The following is a 17,506-nucleotide window of genomic DNA, read 5'->3' as shown; positions in this document are numbered from 1 at the left end:
TTTTGAATAAATCAATATATTCATGGAAATGATAGTTTTTGAGCTCTCACATGACACTGTCTCACAATATTCCATCCGAAATGTGTTTTTATGTGACATTATAGATATACTATAAGAAGGATTCTAAGTTAGAGTTAATTTTAAATAATTCGTTTTCGTTGAGCCTGCACCTGTGTTACTGTTTGGAAAATGGAGACCCAGACTACCAGGTGACAGGTGGGCCCGTATTGTTCACAACCTTATGGTCAGTAAGCAATGAAAGTAATGCACATTAGAACGTGGTCATGGGATCGACACATTATACAGGTTAGGAATAGCAGACGAATCGTAAAGGGATTTTGTTAAATTGATTGTCTTTGTGAAAGCAATTAATTCTTCCTTCTATCACACATGTAAAAAAAGTATAAGGTTTTCAATATGATTGCCACTGGACAGGTGCGAATATAAAACTGCTAAAAATATACACTTTTAGCCAACATACTCTTATTTGAAATGTCATTGTTCTAAACCTCGATTCATATCCCAAAATGTGGCCACAAGGTGTTGTGGAGTATGATATTTTGTATCAAACATATTCAAATGTAATTCTATGAATGTAATGCAAACCGGAAATATATAATGTATTTCATATCAGCAACTGACACATTTGTCTTTATTTAGCGTAATAGGGATGAACACAACTGCTACCTTAATTCTATTGCTTACTGTAGTTCAAACTATGACCTCAAATTGTGCAGTGTGAGTTTTTTGTATCCAACACATTCAAATGTCAATCTATGCATGTACAAGCATATTAGGGTCAACGAACTGTGCCCTGACAGATGCACATATTTGAGATCCAAGTGCTTGTTATCCCCAATGGCAATTTGTAAATATGGATATCGTGAGGTCAGGATCTTCAGGACTGCGAGTGTAAATGTGTGAACTCATTCAAATTCTGAAAAATAAACCAACATGCTTTGTCAACCTTTTAGCTAATGAACATGACATTTCATGTTGTTTTTGAAACTACACTTGACAGATGCTATTATAACACTAAACTGTAGAGTGAGTTTTCAAACTGTCATATTACCCTTAAAGTGTTTGTCTAACATGTACTTGATTCTCAATCACGAAAAAACGGGCATGTGAATACATGAAAGACGTCTGTCTGTCCGCACTTTAGGAATTGCAAGGCTACATGCAGAAGAATCCTTGTAGCACCCTTTTTGGTAAGAATGTTTTAATATTAAACAACATGGCATATGATGTTGCTCCTGTCTGATAATATGCACACATCACCTTGGTGAATGCATTAAGGCGTATTCGTAAATACACGTCTGTAACGCTTTTAAGACGGAACATTGAACGTGTTATACAGACACAGGGGTGAACTTGCAAACACGAGTCAAGTACATACATTCAAATAAGGGACGTGACGTGGTTGATACGTATGCTGGCAAGAGACATCGATTTAGCATTATAAGCCTTAATACCATCTTCACTGATCGTATGTCGGATTATTCATTGTAAGTAGTTAGGGTTAATTTTACAGTCACCTGGTACCTTATGGTGAGGATAGAGGTTATGGTTAATGTGTAGATGAGGATTACGTTATATATACATGATATAGAGTTAAATCTCTGAATGAATTTAAATTAGTTTAAATCAGATATTATCCGTCAATGTAGATCCCAGCACAATTTTTCAAAGTCAACGTTAATTATATTGGAGTACAGATGTTTATACGTGTTGGAAGTAGATATTTTGGATCCGTTAGTCAGTCGATACAACATTACACTGCTGATGGCAGAAAATCATTTGTCTGAAATATTTGTATCAGAAATGTAAGTGTTGTTGACCAGTTGTTTTGAATTAATCAATATATTGATGGGGATGAGAGTTTTTGAGCTCTCACATGACACTGTCTCACGATATTCCATCCGAAATGTGTTTTTATGTGACATTATAGATATACTACTAAAGAAGGATTCTAAGTTAGAGTTAATTTTAAATAATTCGTTTTCGTTGAGCCTGCACCTGTGTTACTGTTTGGAAAATGGAGACCCCAGACTACCAGGTGGCAGGTGGGCCCGTATTGTTCACAACCTTATGGTCAGTAAGCAATGAAAGTAATGCACATTAGAACGTGGTCATGGGATCGACACATTATACAGGTTAGGAATAGCAGACGAATCGTAAAGGGATTTTGTTAAATTGATTGTCTTTGTGAAAGCAATTAATTATTCCTTCTATCACACATGTAAAAAAAAGTATAAGGTTTTCAATATGATTGCCACTGGACAGGTGCGAATATAAAACTGCTAAAAATATACACTTTTAGCCAACATACTCTTATTTGAAATGTCATTGTTCTAAACCTCGATTCATATCCCAAAATGTGGCCACAAGGTGTTGTGGAGTATGATATTTTGTATCAAACATATTCAAATGTAATTCTATGAATGTAATGCAAACCGGAAATATATAATGTATTTCATATCAGCAACTGACACATTTGTCTTTATTTAGCATAATAGGGATGAACACAACTGCTACCTTAATTCTATTGCTTACTGTAGTTCAAACTATGACCTCAAATTGTGCAGTGTGAGTTTTTGTATCCAACACATTCAAATGTCAATCTATGCATGTACAAGCATATTAGGGTCAACGAACTGTGCCCTGACAGATGCACATATTTGAGATCCAAGTGCTTGTTATCCCCAATGGCAATTTGTAAATATGGATATCGTGAGGTCAGGATCTTCAGGACTGCGAGTGTAAATGTGTGAACTCATTCAAATTCTGAAAAATAAACCAACATTCTTTGTCAACCTTTTAGCTAATGAACATGACATTTCATGTTGTTTTTGAAACTACACTTGACAGATGCTATTATAACACTAAACTGTAGAGTGAGTTTTCAAACTGTCATATTACCCTTAAAGTGTTTGTCTAACATGTACTTGATTCTCAATCACGAAAAAACGGGCATGTGAATACATGAAAGACGTCTGTCTGTCCGCACTTTAGGAATTGCAAGGCTACATGCAGAAGAATCCTTGTAGCACCCTTTTTTTTTTGTTTGTTTTAATATTAAACAACATGGCATATGATGTTGCTCCTGTCTGATAATATGCACACATCACCTTGGTGAATGCATTAAGGCGTATTCGTAAATACACGTCTGTAACGCTTTTAAGACGGAACATTGAACGTGTTATACAGACAACTTGCAAACACGAGTCAAGTACATAAATTCAAATAAGGGACGTGACGTGGTTGATACGTATGCTGGCAAGAGACATCGATTTAGCATTATAAGCCTTAATACCATCTTCACTGATCGTATGTCGGATTATTCATTGTAAGTAGTTAGGGTTAATTTTACAGTCACCTGGTACCTTATGGTGAGGATAGAGGTTATGGTTAATGTGTAGATGAGGATTACGTTATATATACATGATATAGAGTTAAATCTCTGAATGAATTTAAATTAGTTTAAATCAGATATTATCCGTCAATATAGATCCCAGCACAATTTTTCAAAGTCAACGTTAATTATATTGGAGTACAGATGTTTATACGTGTTGGAAGTAGATATTTTGGATCCGTTAGTCAGTCGATACAACATTACACTGCTGATGGCAGAAAATCATTTGTCTGAAATATTTGTATCAGAAATGTAAGTGTTGTTGACCAGTTGTTTCGAATTAATCAATATATTGATGGGGATGAGAGTTTTTGAGCTCTCACATGACACTGTCTCACGATATTCCATCTGAAATGTGTTAATTTTAAATAATTCGTTTTCGTTGAGCCTGTACCTGTGTTGCTGTTTGGAAAATGGAGACCCCAGACTACCAGGTGGCAGGTAGGCCAGTATTGTTCACAACCTTATGGTCAGTAAGCAATGAAAGTAATGCCCATTAGAACGTGGTCATGGGATCAACACATTATACACGTTAGGAATAGCAGACGAATCGTTAAGGGATTTTGTTAAATTGATTGTCTTTTTGAAAGCAATTCTTCCTTCTATCACACATGTAAAAAAGTATAAGGTTTTCAATATGATTGCCACTGGACAGGTGCGAATATAAAACTGCTAAAAATATACACTTTGAGCCAACATACTCTCATTTGCGATGACATGGCATTGTTCTAAACCTCAATTCATATCCCAAAATGTGGCCACAAGTTGTTGTGGAGTATGATATTTTGTATCAAACATATTCAAATGGAATTCTATGAATCTAATGGAAACCGCATCCTGAGAAATGAACACGCTAGAGATTTTAGTCATATAATTTACCGCTGTGACCAGGCCCGTACGCAGGGGGGTGGGGGGATGGGGGCGGGGGTGCGACCGCACCTCCCCAAATTTGCAAAAGTATACCAAAAGTCCTAAAATTTCAGAATTTGTGAGCGAGCAAAAAAAATCAGGTTTTTACGCTTTTTTGGTCAAAAAAAGGTCCAAATTTGGGGAAGAATGTCCACTTTTCACAAAATTGCCCCCCCTTGGAAAAAGGCCACTTTTTCGAAAATCAGCACCCCCCAAAAAAATCCTGCGTACGGGCCTGGCTGTGACTATGTGTTGCAGATGTAATATTGGATGTAGTGTTCAGGAGAATCTACGCTAATTTGTTCGTTATTAATTGGCTCTCGCTTACATTCCATAAATACATATTACCCATGTTATCTTGAAATCAAAAGCGACAATAGGATGATGAAAGTTTACAACACAATACAATATAACATCGATTTTTAAGCGGCTTTAATCCACCCAAATGGACAGTCACAACACCAGTTTGGTGCGGCGGGGACCTAGTAATGGCCGAATGAACTCTGACCATAACTTGGATTCGTCTATAGTCAATAATCCTATCATTTAATATTGTAGTAAATGTATCACATTTCCCTTCGAATCCAGATCTTGGAAGGAGTAGTCTTGGCGTATGAAATCTTTAAAAGTTTACGGTAAAAGACGGATCACCTGTGTGAGTCGTCATTTTGAGAGCCCTTCTCAGCATGCGTTACAGCAACTCCAAACCAAAAGTAGTAAGTCTCAATAATTTCAAATTCATGGACACCAATTTGTTTAAAAGAGGATACCCCGACCTAGAAGTGCTCAAGGGATGTTAGATGATTATGTTGCTCATGCCATTGTCAGGTCGACATTCTTTAAAGAGGCAGGGTAACAGCTGATTCATCAAAATTGTGACAGAGTTTACAAGAGCACCAAACTGGGTGTGTGGCTATATCGTAGTGATACATTCTTGATAAGGCTCCACAATGACAAACTTCTGAGAACCATAGAGCAGAGAGGTCAAAAGTGCTTAGATTGTGTTAAAATCGAACCGATGTATTCCTCATGTTATAAGGATTCATGAAAAGTATAGTTTGACCTAACCATTTTCTAGTTAAGGGCAAAAAAGGTCAATGTCAAATTTTAGTCTCTACAGGGGTAAAATTTGTAACGTGCTCTGATTTTGATAAACATGGTCTCCTCTTTATATAGTGATCCATCAGGTCTAAAAAGACTTGTATTGCCCTTTTCGTCCGGGGTCGCGTTTAAAATTTTTTTTTATATTTGGTATATACATAAAAGTGTTGTGAAAATGTTTTGCCTGTTTGTTATTCATACTGCACAGTTCTAATATATTAAAAAACAAGCTCAACAAACCCTATAAATCATAGTTTATCATGGTATTTTGAGGCGAACTTGCATTTTTGATTTTGTAATTTGAAAAAAAACCACGACACTTCACAATTTAGCACACATTCTATCAAATTATTGTAATTTGCATTGTGTCATTGTGTAACCGAATTTGGTTTTAATGTTTCATCTCAAGGAGTAAATCATTCTGCAATTACCACTGGTTGCCATTCATACATCGTGAGTAATTGCGTTAAATGATATGTCAAAAGTAAAGCAACACTCACAAAATTAAGTTTACGCTTTTATTACACTAATGGTTTTCGTGATTACGGGGCATACATTAAGATTATTTGGTACGCTATAACAGTATACTATTGTAGAAATGAAAGCGACGGGACGTAGCAAGTTTTTAACCATGGTAGACAGACTGTTTGAACATCGCGTAATTTGATTTAAGGAAAACGATTTCTTACTCATCAAGCGTGTCGATGTAAAAGGGTTTTTGTTTAATGTAACAGTAACTAAAGTAAAATTGTTTCAAATAATTGACCTCGTTTTCTAAAATTAAAATGTTTCTATTTAGGGTTCGGTGCAAACGAGGCACTTGAGATTACTTTTTAAAGGTACGGCTTTATAAATATCAAAAACACTTGTGAGTAGGAACTTGTATGTTTTTGCATTGACAATGTCTTAGATATGGCGATACATTTCTATCATCTGTCTGATTTTTATTTCAGTAAAAACTTTTACGTTACAGACACCATAAACGAATTGTCATATTTTACCAACGTTTAAACTTAAAGGGGAGGGAATAAGTCATTCAACTATATTCTGGCCATCATGACACCTGTTACCACAGGTCCTGCTGTTACCAACTGTCAACATGTGACAACGTATTGCCTCAGGCGAAAGTAGCTTTCTGGAAAACTGTATAGTAAGAATGTTGCTTGCAATCTAATGTAATGTGAATAAACAGTGCAGGTGAATGCGTTGTTTATGTCTGTCAGTCGCCACATCTCACCCATTATTTAATTATGGAATACATATATAAGGTCGTGGGCCCTTTCACTAAGACATTTTGTTTAAAATAATACATAAAACAACTAACGTTTAACCCTGCTATTGGTATTGTGCCCAATTCACACAATGTATTTCCTTAAAGCCATAATATGTGATTTGCTCCACTGCAACGCCCTCAATGATTTTCGAATTTCTACTTTTTGCACCATTGTAATGGCCATTGGTGTACATTAATGCCCTGTGAAAGACTAAGCCTGAAATTTTACAGTAAAATGTAACATTTATAATAAAACCGGAGATCTACGGTTTTATTCTGAGCTCACTGATCGAGTGCTGGATAAGCGTGCGTGTTTACCATTGAATCTTTGAATTAGTGACGTATCGTATAAACTGTATGCATATCGCTATTCGCATTACGTCTTGTTTGTACATCACATCAGCTGCGTGTAGCTCCGCCAAAATCTCCAAAGCTCTTGTTAAAACCTCATAAGTAGAGCATGTCTCCGGGATGCCTTTATATCTTGTATACGTCTGTGCCAGGTTCCCAAGTTACTTTAGTATCAATTTCCCCGCGAGTCAAAAAATTACTTATATATTTTTGCATACTGTGAATTAGATGTGAAGACTCTCCTCATAAACTGAAATGGACCCATGAACAAATTCACCAGGATCGGTATATTTAACTCAGTAGACACGGTTACTAAGAACCTTATCCAGTGGCGTGTCCGGGTGAGGCTTTGGGTGCTGAAGCCCCCCTTACTTTGTTAAAAATCATGTAAAATCAGCCGTTTTTTGGCGATTTTAGCCATCAAGCCCCCCGCATAACTCTGAAAGCCCCTCTGAGCCCCCGCAGGAAAAGATCCTGGACACGCCAGTGTTATCTATTGAGTGCAATGGACCCAGTCCTCAAAACACTAGTGTTTAATGTTAGGGGCTGTGCATTGATTATGAGCCCTGTGGTGGGTAAAATTGGGGGCAAGACATTTTTGGCAACAAAATAAGGGGGGGTCAAGCAATTTTTGGCAGGCCGTTTGTTTGGCAGGCTCATTGTTATTGCACAGTCACTAACATCAAACACTAGTGTTTTGAGGACTGGGTCCGTTATTATAACATTATATTAGAAGTTAAAGTTGTTCATCTCAGCTTTAATTTCAAGACATGTGCAGAGTATGTTAAGTAATATCATAACCACATTGTTTTATGGTATGTTGAAGAAAGATATTAACAATGTTAGACATTTCACTTTGGACCGACCCAGAAGTGCCCAGGGGATTTTCATAACATAAGCACATTATATATGCTCAGACTATTTAGGTCGATACTCTTCTTTCACCGATTAGATACAGAGTGAGCAAAATGATCATATGATATTTTACAATTGAGCATATTCTATCAATAATTTACAACTTTAAGTACGCCAATGTGTAACCCAATTTAGCTTAATGTTTCATTACAATGCGTAAATCATTCCGTATTAATCATTGAATATGTGTATTTGTTGATGGTTGTCAAACTACAGGTATTTTGTCAGATGTTAGTTTTTAATATTATGAAACTAAAAGCTACTAAACTTATCGTGTAATTTGATTTTTATGACACTCATTTCATACTCATGAAGCGTGGCGATATGAGCGTTGCTATCATTATAACAAACCTGGATTAATTATGAAGAAACTGCAGTAAACAGCTAAAAGCTTTAAAAATTTTTAGTTAAAGTGTATTTTCTTGTCTAAAAGAGCGCTTTAAGTTTGTATATTCTTTTATCAGACGATGTAGGACAATCCGGTAACCTGAAGTCAACTGGTAAAAACAGTTGAACCTCCAACTCCAACTGATTTAAAATAAGAATAATACTGTTTGATACCATATCACACAATCTTTGTATTTACGTTATGATTAATGGCGATGTCAACATTTAGTATATCTTGGACACCTCTATCTGACTTTTATCGTGGCGATTGGGGAAAATTGGGAACACCATTAAATAAGGATTCACGTACATTCTTTCAGTTTGATTACAGACGGGGAATATTATATGAAAATAGGGGGGGGTGTTACGTAAAAAATGCAACAAAACTTCAAAATATCCTTTTTGGTTTTGTTGGGTAAAATGTAAACAGACAAAGAATTAACCAATAATATATACAATACAATACTGACCTCAGAATTAAAAGGGCTTTAAGTCACAAAATCATGAAAAAGGAGTTTTCTGCTACAACGGGGCTATCTACACCCTCTGTGCAAATTCATTGTGAAATAATGTTGAAGAGTACTATTAAAACTGCATGGACAATAAACCATCTCCTTACATTGAAACTACATGAACATAACAACCTTCTTTACCATTTATCTCGAAATGCTCATTAAACTGTAGTTCCGAGGTCTTTAATCAATATTTACATCAGCCTTTCGTGTGATACAAATGAATTCGCGTGTTGCATTTTCTTCAAAGTACCCGGATTACTAGAATATTTTAATATTCTAGTAATCCGGGTACTTAAAAGAAAACAATGTATGCGCAGTGCGCGCGAGTACATTTTGTAGCTAAATTTCGCAAATCAGTCAAATATAATTTATTTTTACCAACTTAGTTTATAAAAGTCATGATAATGATAACATCGAATTCGTGCAACATAATGTCTATTTTTGCAATATATAACTTATTTTTAAGCGAATGTTTGTTCTAGCTCAAGTAACTTTGATGTAAATTATAGATACCGTATTCACCTGCGTACTCGTGAGTAGGAATAGTTAATGATGCTATCTCTATTATGTAAATCTTAGAATGAACGTATATCATAGACGTAAATCTCTTATCATGAAAATGATCCGAATGTATATAATTCATCATCATTTTCTTCATACGTAGTGTAAATGCACCTGACCGACAGCCAGGTATCGGGTTCATTAAAAAAAGGCGTAAAAGGTCGAATACCACTGTCAGTCGTCATATTATTTTATTTATTGCGAGTGACATTCAGCTTTGATGTATAGGACATTTATTATTTGAGGATGAACACTAAATAACCATAGAATGTAACTTCAGAACACTGTACCAAAATGCTGTTCAAAATATCAAAAAAACACACCAAAAAACACACACACACACCCACCCACCCCCACAAAATACACACACACAAGGGGGGGCGTTTGTGAGCTAGAAGCCCACAACTGAGTTAAAACGTAGACATATGTCATCATCATCGGCTGCCCATCGAGTTCGACGAAGGCTCAGTTGTCGAAGTTGATGGGTGTCTCTTTCTCCATCCTTCAAGGTACTTCTCCTTTCGCTTCCGCTCCACTGTTTTCCCAGCATCATGGATCTTCTTCCTCCAATTGACCCGGTCACTAGCTTTCGTCTCCCATGTATCAACATCCATGTCAGCTGTCTTCAGATGACGCTTCACAACATCTCTGTACCGAAGTTTCTGTCCACCACGTTTTCTCTTTCCTTCTGTGAGTTCCGCATACATCACATCAAATTGTGCAAGCAAAAAGCGCCCACTATGGCAATTAGAGAATACCGTTGTGACATAATGCTTACATCAACGTCACGGGCATAGTCTTAGCTCTCAAATGCCGTTTGTATTGCTCGTGAGCTTGTGATATAATGGGCTGTGCGGTCAAGTGGTTCAAGGGTATATATATTGCTCGGACAACATCATATCATTGGCAAGCTAATATTATGAAGACAATGAAAATTACTCCTTTTTTTTTGAAAATAAGTTGTTTAACATTTATATTCCGTAAAAACCAACTGTACGCGGGTGAGTTCCTTCGAACGAGACAGGTTTGACCTAGAAATTACAGTGATGTCATGATATGAATATTGCCAGCTTTGAGAGAGAGAATGAACTATCAACACTGCACTACAAATATTACTGTATCCAAATGCTTGTTAAATTACTCGCGCATGCTCCAGCCGCTGGACCAATCACAATGGACTTAGCGAGATCCTGCCGATGTTTGCCGAATGACCAGCCGAACTTTTCATCTCCGTGTGTTCGGCACGAGGATTTTAGAAAGGTCTTTGAGGATTGAATGATGCTTTGAATCTGACAACTTTCTACTCGCATTTAGACAAAATGGCAATATACACAAAGTTTTTTAAACCTTGAAAATCGGTGAAGAAACAAGGAAAATAACGACATTTTTCAGCGCACATCTTTTTGATGATCGGAATTTTTAGGCAAGTGGACAATTCTGGAACATTTTGGGGTATAAATTTCATCGCAAAATTTACAATTTCGTGGATTTTTTCGATGAATTCTTTGATTTTTTTCATCATCGGAAAACTACACAGTATAACACTGTGCAAGTTTTAACGTTTTGTGTTACATTTTTAGGCAAGTTAAAAACTGAACATTTGTGTCAGTCAGTTTCGGTTTTGGTTTCAGTTTCTTATAAGTGGTGTGAAGAAAAAAATTATTTGGTTTGAAGTTACCTACTCTAAGTATACAAAAGAAATGTTTAAATTTCGCAGTGCAATATTCACGAGGAGAGAAATCGAGCATGGTAATCTACATTGAAAGACGTGGTTTACAAAATCGAATAAGCCTAGGCTATTTCACCTGTGAAAAAATATAGACCATCGAAATATTTGCACTCGACATTACAAAGGGGGCCACTATTGTAATTGTATAGGTGCTATAAACAAAATCGATTCATGTCCTTAATCCCATGTACCAGAATCGATGGAAGGCCATTATATGACCTCTAATAACCTAATGACTTTTACTGAAGCAATTTTTACTGCAAAAAGTAGAAGATAGAGGGGGGAAGAGATTGTGTGTGGTGTGGGGGTGGGGGGGAGGCAAGGGGGTATGGGCCGGGAGAAAGAGAAACAGATGGGAGAGAGCATTGGAAGTGAAAGAGAAGGGGGAGGAGAGCTCGAGATGAAGATATCGAATGTAGGGGAGGAGGAGGGGGAGAAGGAGTCACTTAGGGAAGAGGTGGTTATATAGGGAGGGGAGCCCCCTCTTAAAGAGGTATGGGTTGTGCTAATAAACTTATTCATAATCAAATCATCTCCATGCATCGTTTATGTTTCATACAAACAAACAAAGCCCCCACCCCACTCCATCCTTCAATATACGCGCATGTATATGATTTCTAGGCCTAGAACTCGTGAGTGTAATATGCCACCTTCGACAGAGAGCATCAACTGTCGTCCGCGGGATAGATTTCCGATATCAATCATGACAATAATTATGTTAGCACAATAGGCTATTGTATACTTCTGGTTATATACCCTATACTGTGTCCTCCCAGCATAATAGTGTTATGATTGCAGACCAGATCTGCTCTACTTTTTAATCCCTTGATTTTTTGTAATGAGGGAGTGGTATAGTGTGTAAGTTCGTAGTGCACTGTCAATGCACAGAACGTACACTGTTGTGTTTATCAGAAAAAAGGATGAATCAAGTATTACAAATTTAATGGTTTTTACACATACAGCTCAACTTACCGTACTTTGCCTAACCAGACAGTCCATGCCAAAATTGTTACTACACCTTTACATTTCATCGAATCTCTTTTTGATGTCTGTCATTTTGAACATCATACTTGAAAGATGTATGCTATGTAGAAACTTTATTTTGCAATTTCATAATTTGCATATTATTAGCATATTTGCAAGAAAAAACATGAAAATCAATAAATACCTATATTTTTCACAATTTCAATATTTTATTAGAAATTAAGCATGTAGGCCGTTTGTTATGACTTGATGAATGAAACTGTTAGACAGATTTTGATATTTTTGCTTATTTTTCCTTTTTTGCCGCAAAATGTGTAAAAATCACAATTTTTGGATGACCTATATTTTCTTTGAATATTTATCAAATTTCTTAATTTAAGTATAATACAGTGCAGAAAAAGATGTCAAAAAAAAATCTGTTAAAACAGATTTCCAATAAATTGTTCCATTTTCATTTTTGGGTTAAATACTCAAGTTTCATGCGCGGGATATTTGAAACATAAAATGAAAACATGTCCATTGCACTTTTTCCTCGAGATGTACTATAATATCAAGGTTACGGATATATTATAATCCCTTCTTATCTTCACTGATCCATCAGATACATATTGTTATGAATGATCAATGAAAAGGTTCAGAACTGGGCTACTAATGGTCTTGTCAAGTATCTATAGTTATTTTCATGACTGTCCCTCATTTCAAATATATAGTTTTGGTTTCTCTATTGTTCAGAAACCAAAAATCAAGGGATTAAAATGTGGAGATGAACTGGTATGCAATCATAACACTATTGTGCTGGGAGGACACAAGAGGGTATATATAATCAAAAGTATAGTGGCCTATACACCAATCCGACTAGGCCATTACTGCGGTGTCCCCGACGTAAAACTGCGGTGTACCAAGGTCGGGGGTTCCATCCATTACTTTTTAGTATGCTATACAGAATTGTACACAACAGTGATTTTCAATACACGATCATGAATTGATTGAACAAATTAAATCTCCCGCACTGGTATACCTGTGGTTCCGTCAATAGAGGGCCAAATACAGTAAACGCTTCTCGGATCGGTGTATAACCATACGTATATAATAGCATATTGTGCTAACATTTTCATTATCGATATCTATCAACGCGGGTGACTTTTGCCGTAGGTGGCACACTTCCATGACACCATAAAATTACACCCGAGTTCCGAGATTCGTTTGATAAGTTATGCATAGACATCGTTGAGACATAAAGGATGGATATATACGAGACCTAGGCCTACATGTAGAAATCATGTGCATATATTGAGGGGGGGGGGGGGGTGTTTTGTTTATTTGTCTGAAATATAAACGATGCATAAAAAAAAAAAAAAAAAGGAAGGTTTTTATTTCAAACTCTAATCGTGACCCGCAGGTCAAATTGCTAGAATTGTACATTAAACACACCTAAACAGACACAATGCAATTTGCAGGCAGCAGCTTAATCAGCGCCAATATTGCAACATTGAAACAAACAACTATACAAACGTCCAATCCATCCCAACCACATCCCCCAATTAGGCAATGAGGATAAAGTGCCTTGCCCAAGGACACAACACGCTGGCACGAGCGGGGCTCGAACTCACAACCTATGCATTATGAGTCGGGCGCCTTATCCACTCGGCCACACGTGCTCCCATGATGATGCATGATGATGTAGATGATTTGATTATGAATTAGATTATTCCCCGGAAAGCACAACCCATACCTCTTAACTATGTTCCCTCCGCCACCTATATATAACCTCCCCCCTCCCCCCCCCCCCACACTCGATATCGACTCTTCCCTATTATTCCACTCCACTCTTGAGCCCCCTCTCCCCTCCTTCCCTTCCCACTTCCAATGCTCTCTCCCCTCTGTTTCTCTTTCTCCCTTACCCTTACCCCCTCCTCCCTCACACACACACCCCTACCCTCTTTCCCTGGCGATCTCTTCTCTCTCTCTCTCTCTATTCTCCAATAAATAAATTGAATAAAAGTTAGTTTAAACCAGCTTTCTATGATATTGATCTTCCGTCATGCGACATGCACATAAATAGAGTTGTGAATAATAGTGTTTATATCAATGAAGTCATAATCTGTCAAGTGGCTATTGTAATGTCTGTGGAAATATTTCGATGGTCTATATATTTTCACAGTGAAATCAGCTTAGGCTAATTCGTAGTCTCAAGTCAATGCTTTCAAACTAAATTAATGCTTTCAAATGTAGACTGCTTTGTTCGACTTCTCTGCTCGTGAATATTGCACTGCGAAATTTAAACATTTCTTTTGTATACTTAGATCAGGTAACTCGAAAATCCTGTAATTTTATTCGTCACACCACTTATAAGAAACTGAAACCAAAACCGAAACTACCTGTCACAAATGTTTAGTTTTAAACAAAAGGTAGAAACAATGAGTTCGATATCTTGTGATTCAAGTGGTTAGGCAGGACAATAGGAAACCACGTGAACAAAACCAAAACCAAAACTAAAACTCAATATTTGAAATGAGGCTGTGTCAACTCAAAAATCATGCAAGGTCGAATGTAGGAAAAGTATGATCAGTTGAGCTGTACGGTATGGATAAAACCAGGCCGCTTCTTTTTTTATATAATTTAGTAAACTGTGATATTACGATTCATAATCAACTTGATGAGAAATAATAATAATAGCTCACAGTGGGCGCCAATTGAAATATGGTGCATTTTATATTATTTGATTGGCAAAGTATAAATTAAAGTGAATTGAATGAATTTGAGCACAATTTCATCGGAATATGCTCTATGCACTGTCGCCTTATTAGTCTCAACCCAGTTTGTTTATTCGTCTCGTTTAAGTGTGAGTTGATATATGAAATCGGAATCTCATTTCTTCATGGATATATATGGTTAGTATAATAGCTTCTTTTGAGGTTTTCAATAGGTCTTTATGGTATCAAATTCTATGGAAAACGTTTTTCACCCGTTTACTTTTCTTATAATGCATGCATAATGCACTTCAAGTGTTACGTAAAGGTAGTACTTCGTAACGTCTTTGTTTGTTACTTTACATTCCGAAGTTATTTATTGGAATTTTTGATTTTATATTATTATTATCTCTATTAGTTGTTACCTATTAATTCAAAAAGAATGTATACTTTGTAAATCGCATGCATGTTTTCGAATTATAGAGTAGCATTAAAGACAAGTTATATCTGATGAAAAAGCGTTAAGTGTTAAGTTCAAAGAAAATAAAAAGGAAACAAGGCAAGCTTACCAGTTCAACTGACCCATAATGACGTCGACTGAATACGCCTCTTCGTGACGCTAAATCGACAGCAGATGAGCTGCAATGACATAAACAAAAACATAAGGTTATAAGTTGATGTAATATTAACGTCTTTCGTGAATTAGTTGATAACACCAACATTATCTGGTAATTGCGTTAGTTGAATTCATTGTTTACTGTCACCAGAGGCGTCGCTAGGCCAATCGAATTGGAGGGAGGGCTGTACAGCATATTTTGCCGACGGAAATATATTTTGCCTATTGTGAATTGTAGAACCCAATTTGTTTTAGCCAGGACGTCGCTCAAGAATAAGTGGGGGTGGGGGTGGGGGGTTAGGATCAAAAATTATCCTCATCATTGTTTTTCATTGGTAACTACTTTAGCATTAACAATATTATATAACAATAAACAACAGCCCAAGTTGGTAACAACTGCACACATTACATCTTTATATGACTCTTGTAATTTACCGACAATCCTATAAAATAAAATAAGAATTGGAGGTGTCTCACCCCATACCCGGCCCTGACTGTCACCATACCATTAATTATTGGTCCTTTCTGCCTCCATTATTGTATCATGTCGCCAGAAGGAAGCAATTATTAAGGTTAGCAACTATTTTAAACTGTTGCGATTTGGTAGTTCACATCATCTTTCGAATAGTAGTGAGCTTTGGCAAAAATTGCATTGATCATTTCATAGCGAGCGTGTAGAAGAATTTAAATATCACAGATATACTTTGGTAGGTCCTGTGGTTCTTGAGTTATGTTGTAAAGAGGGCTGAAACAACAACACTTTTGTAAAACGTACATAAGTCTTTAACAACAATAAATCAAGCAAGTTTTCAAAGTATATGGTTTGTAGAATGACCTTTTGCAAAACATTAAAGTGTTGTTTTTCAATAATATATTGATTTAGACAATGGAAATCGATCTTGTTTGGTTGCTTCGACCAAGAAAAGATCGCGTCGCCTTAACTGAAGCAATTCAATATTACAATATGTCATGCTTCTCTAGTAATTCAGAGCAATATACTTTCATTGTCAACATTACTAAGTGCAAAGTTACTTTTTTGCGATACTTTTAATCATGCCCTTGTTTGCTCTCACATGGTTCGCAACGAAAGTAATATTATTATACTAATCTAGGCACTGAAATTAGAACACAATTCTTATAAAGTTTGACACAATTTGTTAAATAGAACAGTGCCTTTAATGACTACGTATCCGTAAATGTAGATCAGTAAAAAAATATTAATGTTGACACGTTTCCTCTTCTCTTGCAGCGACTAAACATTCACACAACAAAGCCTATAGACACTTTAATCTCTAAGGTAGGTGAAATTCCCCAGCCCTGAAGTCATGCTTGACTTTTATGAAATCTTTGATATACCACTCCATCTCGATAGATAATATGGATCAAAAATTTGCTTTACAGTGTTTTGACACATTCCATTATGCATGTAATCGAAGCATCTCTATATCCTTAAAGCATTAGCCCCCGAAAATAAAAGCTATTGCCTTCAGACACGTTACCCTCATAGGTAGGTAAAATTCCCTTACCCTGAAGTCACGCTTGACTTTCATGAAATCTTGATCACAAGTGTCGAATGCTTTTAGTTTACACCTGTAATTACCAGTCAATCATACTACATATATTTGCACCAACTGCTGTAATTTAAAATTCTATACCCACAGGGGTTTGTTGGATTTTGTGTACTGATAACCACTTGTGCAGTGATCTGAACTTAAATTGAAATCAACTGGTATTAAAGCATTGCACGTTACTATAATTCGCCCAATATAGTGAGTGAATATAATAATAAGTATCCCAAATTTGTAGTCCTTCCCAGCGATTTTAGAGCCAAAACAAGAGAATAAAAATATAGAAGATAGCACCACAAGATATGTTAATTTCAAATTAAAAAATATAGAAGATAGCACCACAAGATATGTTAATTTCAAATTAAAAAATATAGAAGATAGCACCACAAGATATGTTAATTTCAAATTAAAAAATATAGAAGATAGCACCACAAGATATGTTAATTTCGAATTTAAAAAATATAGAAGATCGCACCACAAGATATGTTAATT

General features: G+C 36.2%; 1 protein-coding gene across 1 annotated transcript in view; it reads right to left on the bottom strand.

Annotated features, from left to right (window-relative positions):
* LOC140138019 (GTPase-activating Rap/Ran-GAP domain-like protein 3) overlaps positions 1 to 17,506 on the bottom strand; it is a 238,967-nt gene that overhangs the window by 122,274 nt on the left and 99,187 nt on the right. Inside the window, 1 exon segment of the mRNA XM_072159850.1 lies at positions 15,400 to 15,469. Within this exon segment, the coding sequence (XP_072015951.1) occupies positions 15,400 to 15,469 (70 nt within the window).

Source organism: Amphiura filiformis, chromosome 17, assembly GCF_039555335.1.
Source record: "Amphiura filiformis chromosome 17, Afil_fr2py, whole genome shotgun sequence".
NCBI lineage: Eukaryota > Metazoa > Echinodermata > Ophiuroidea > Amphilepidida > Amphiuridae > Amphiura > Amphiura filiformis.
Note: the sequence above shows the minus strand (reverse complement) of the source record. Positions and strands in the feature narration are given on the sequence as shown.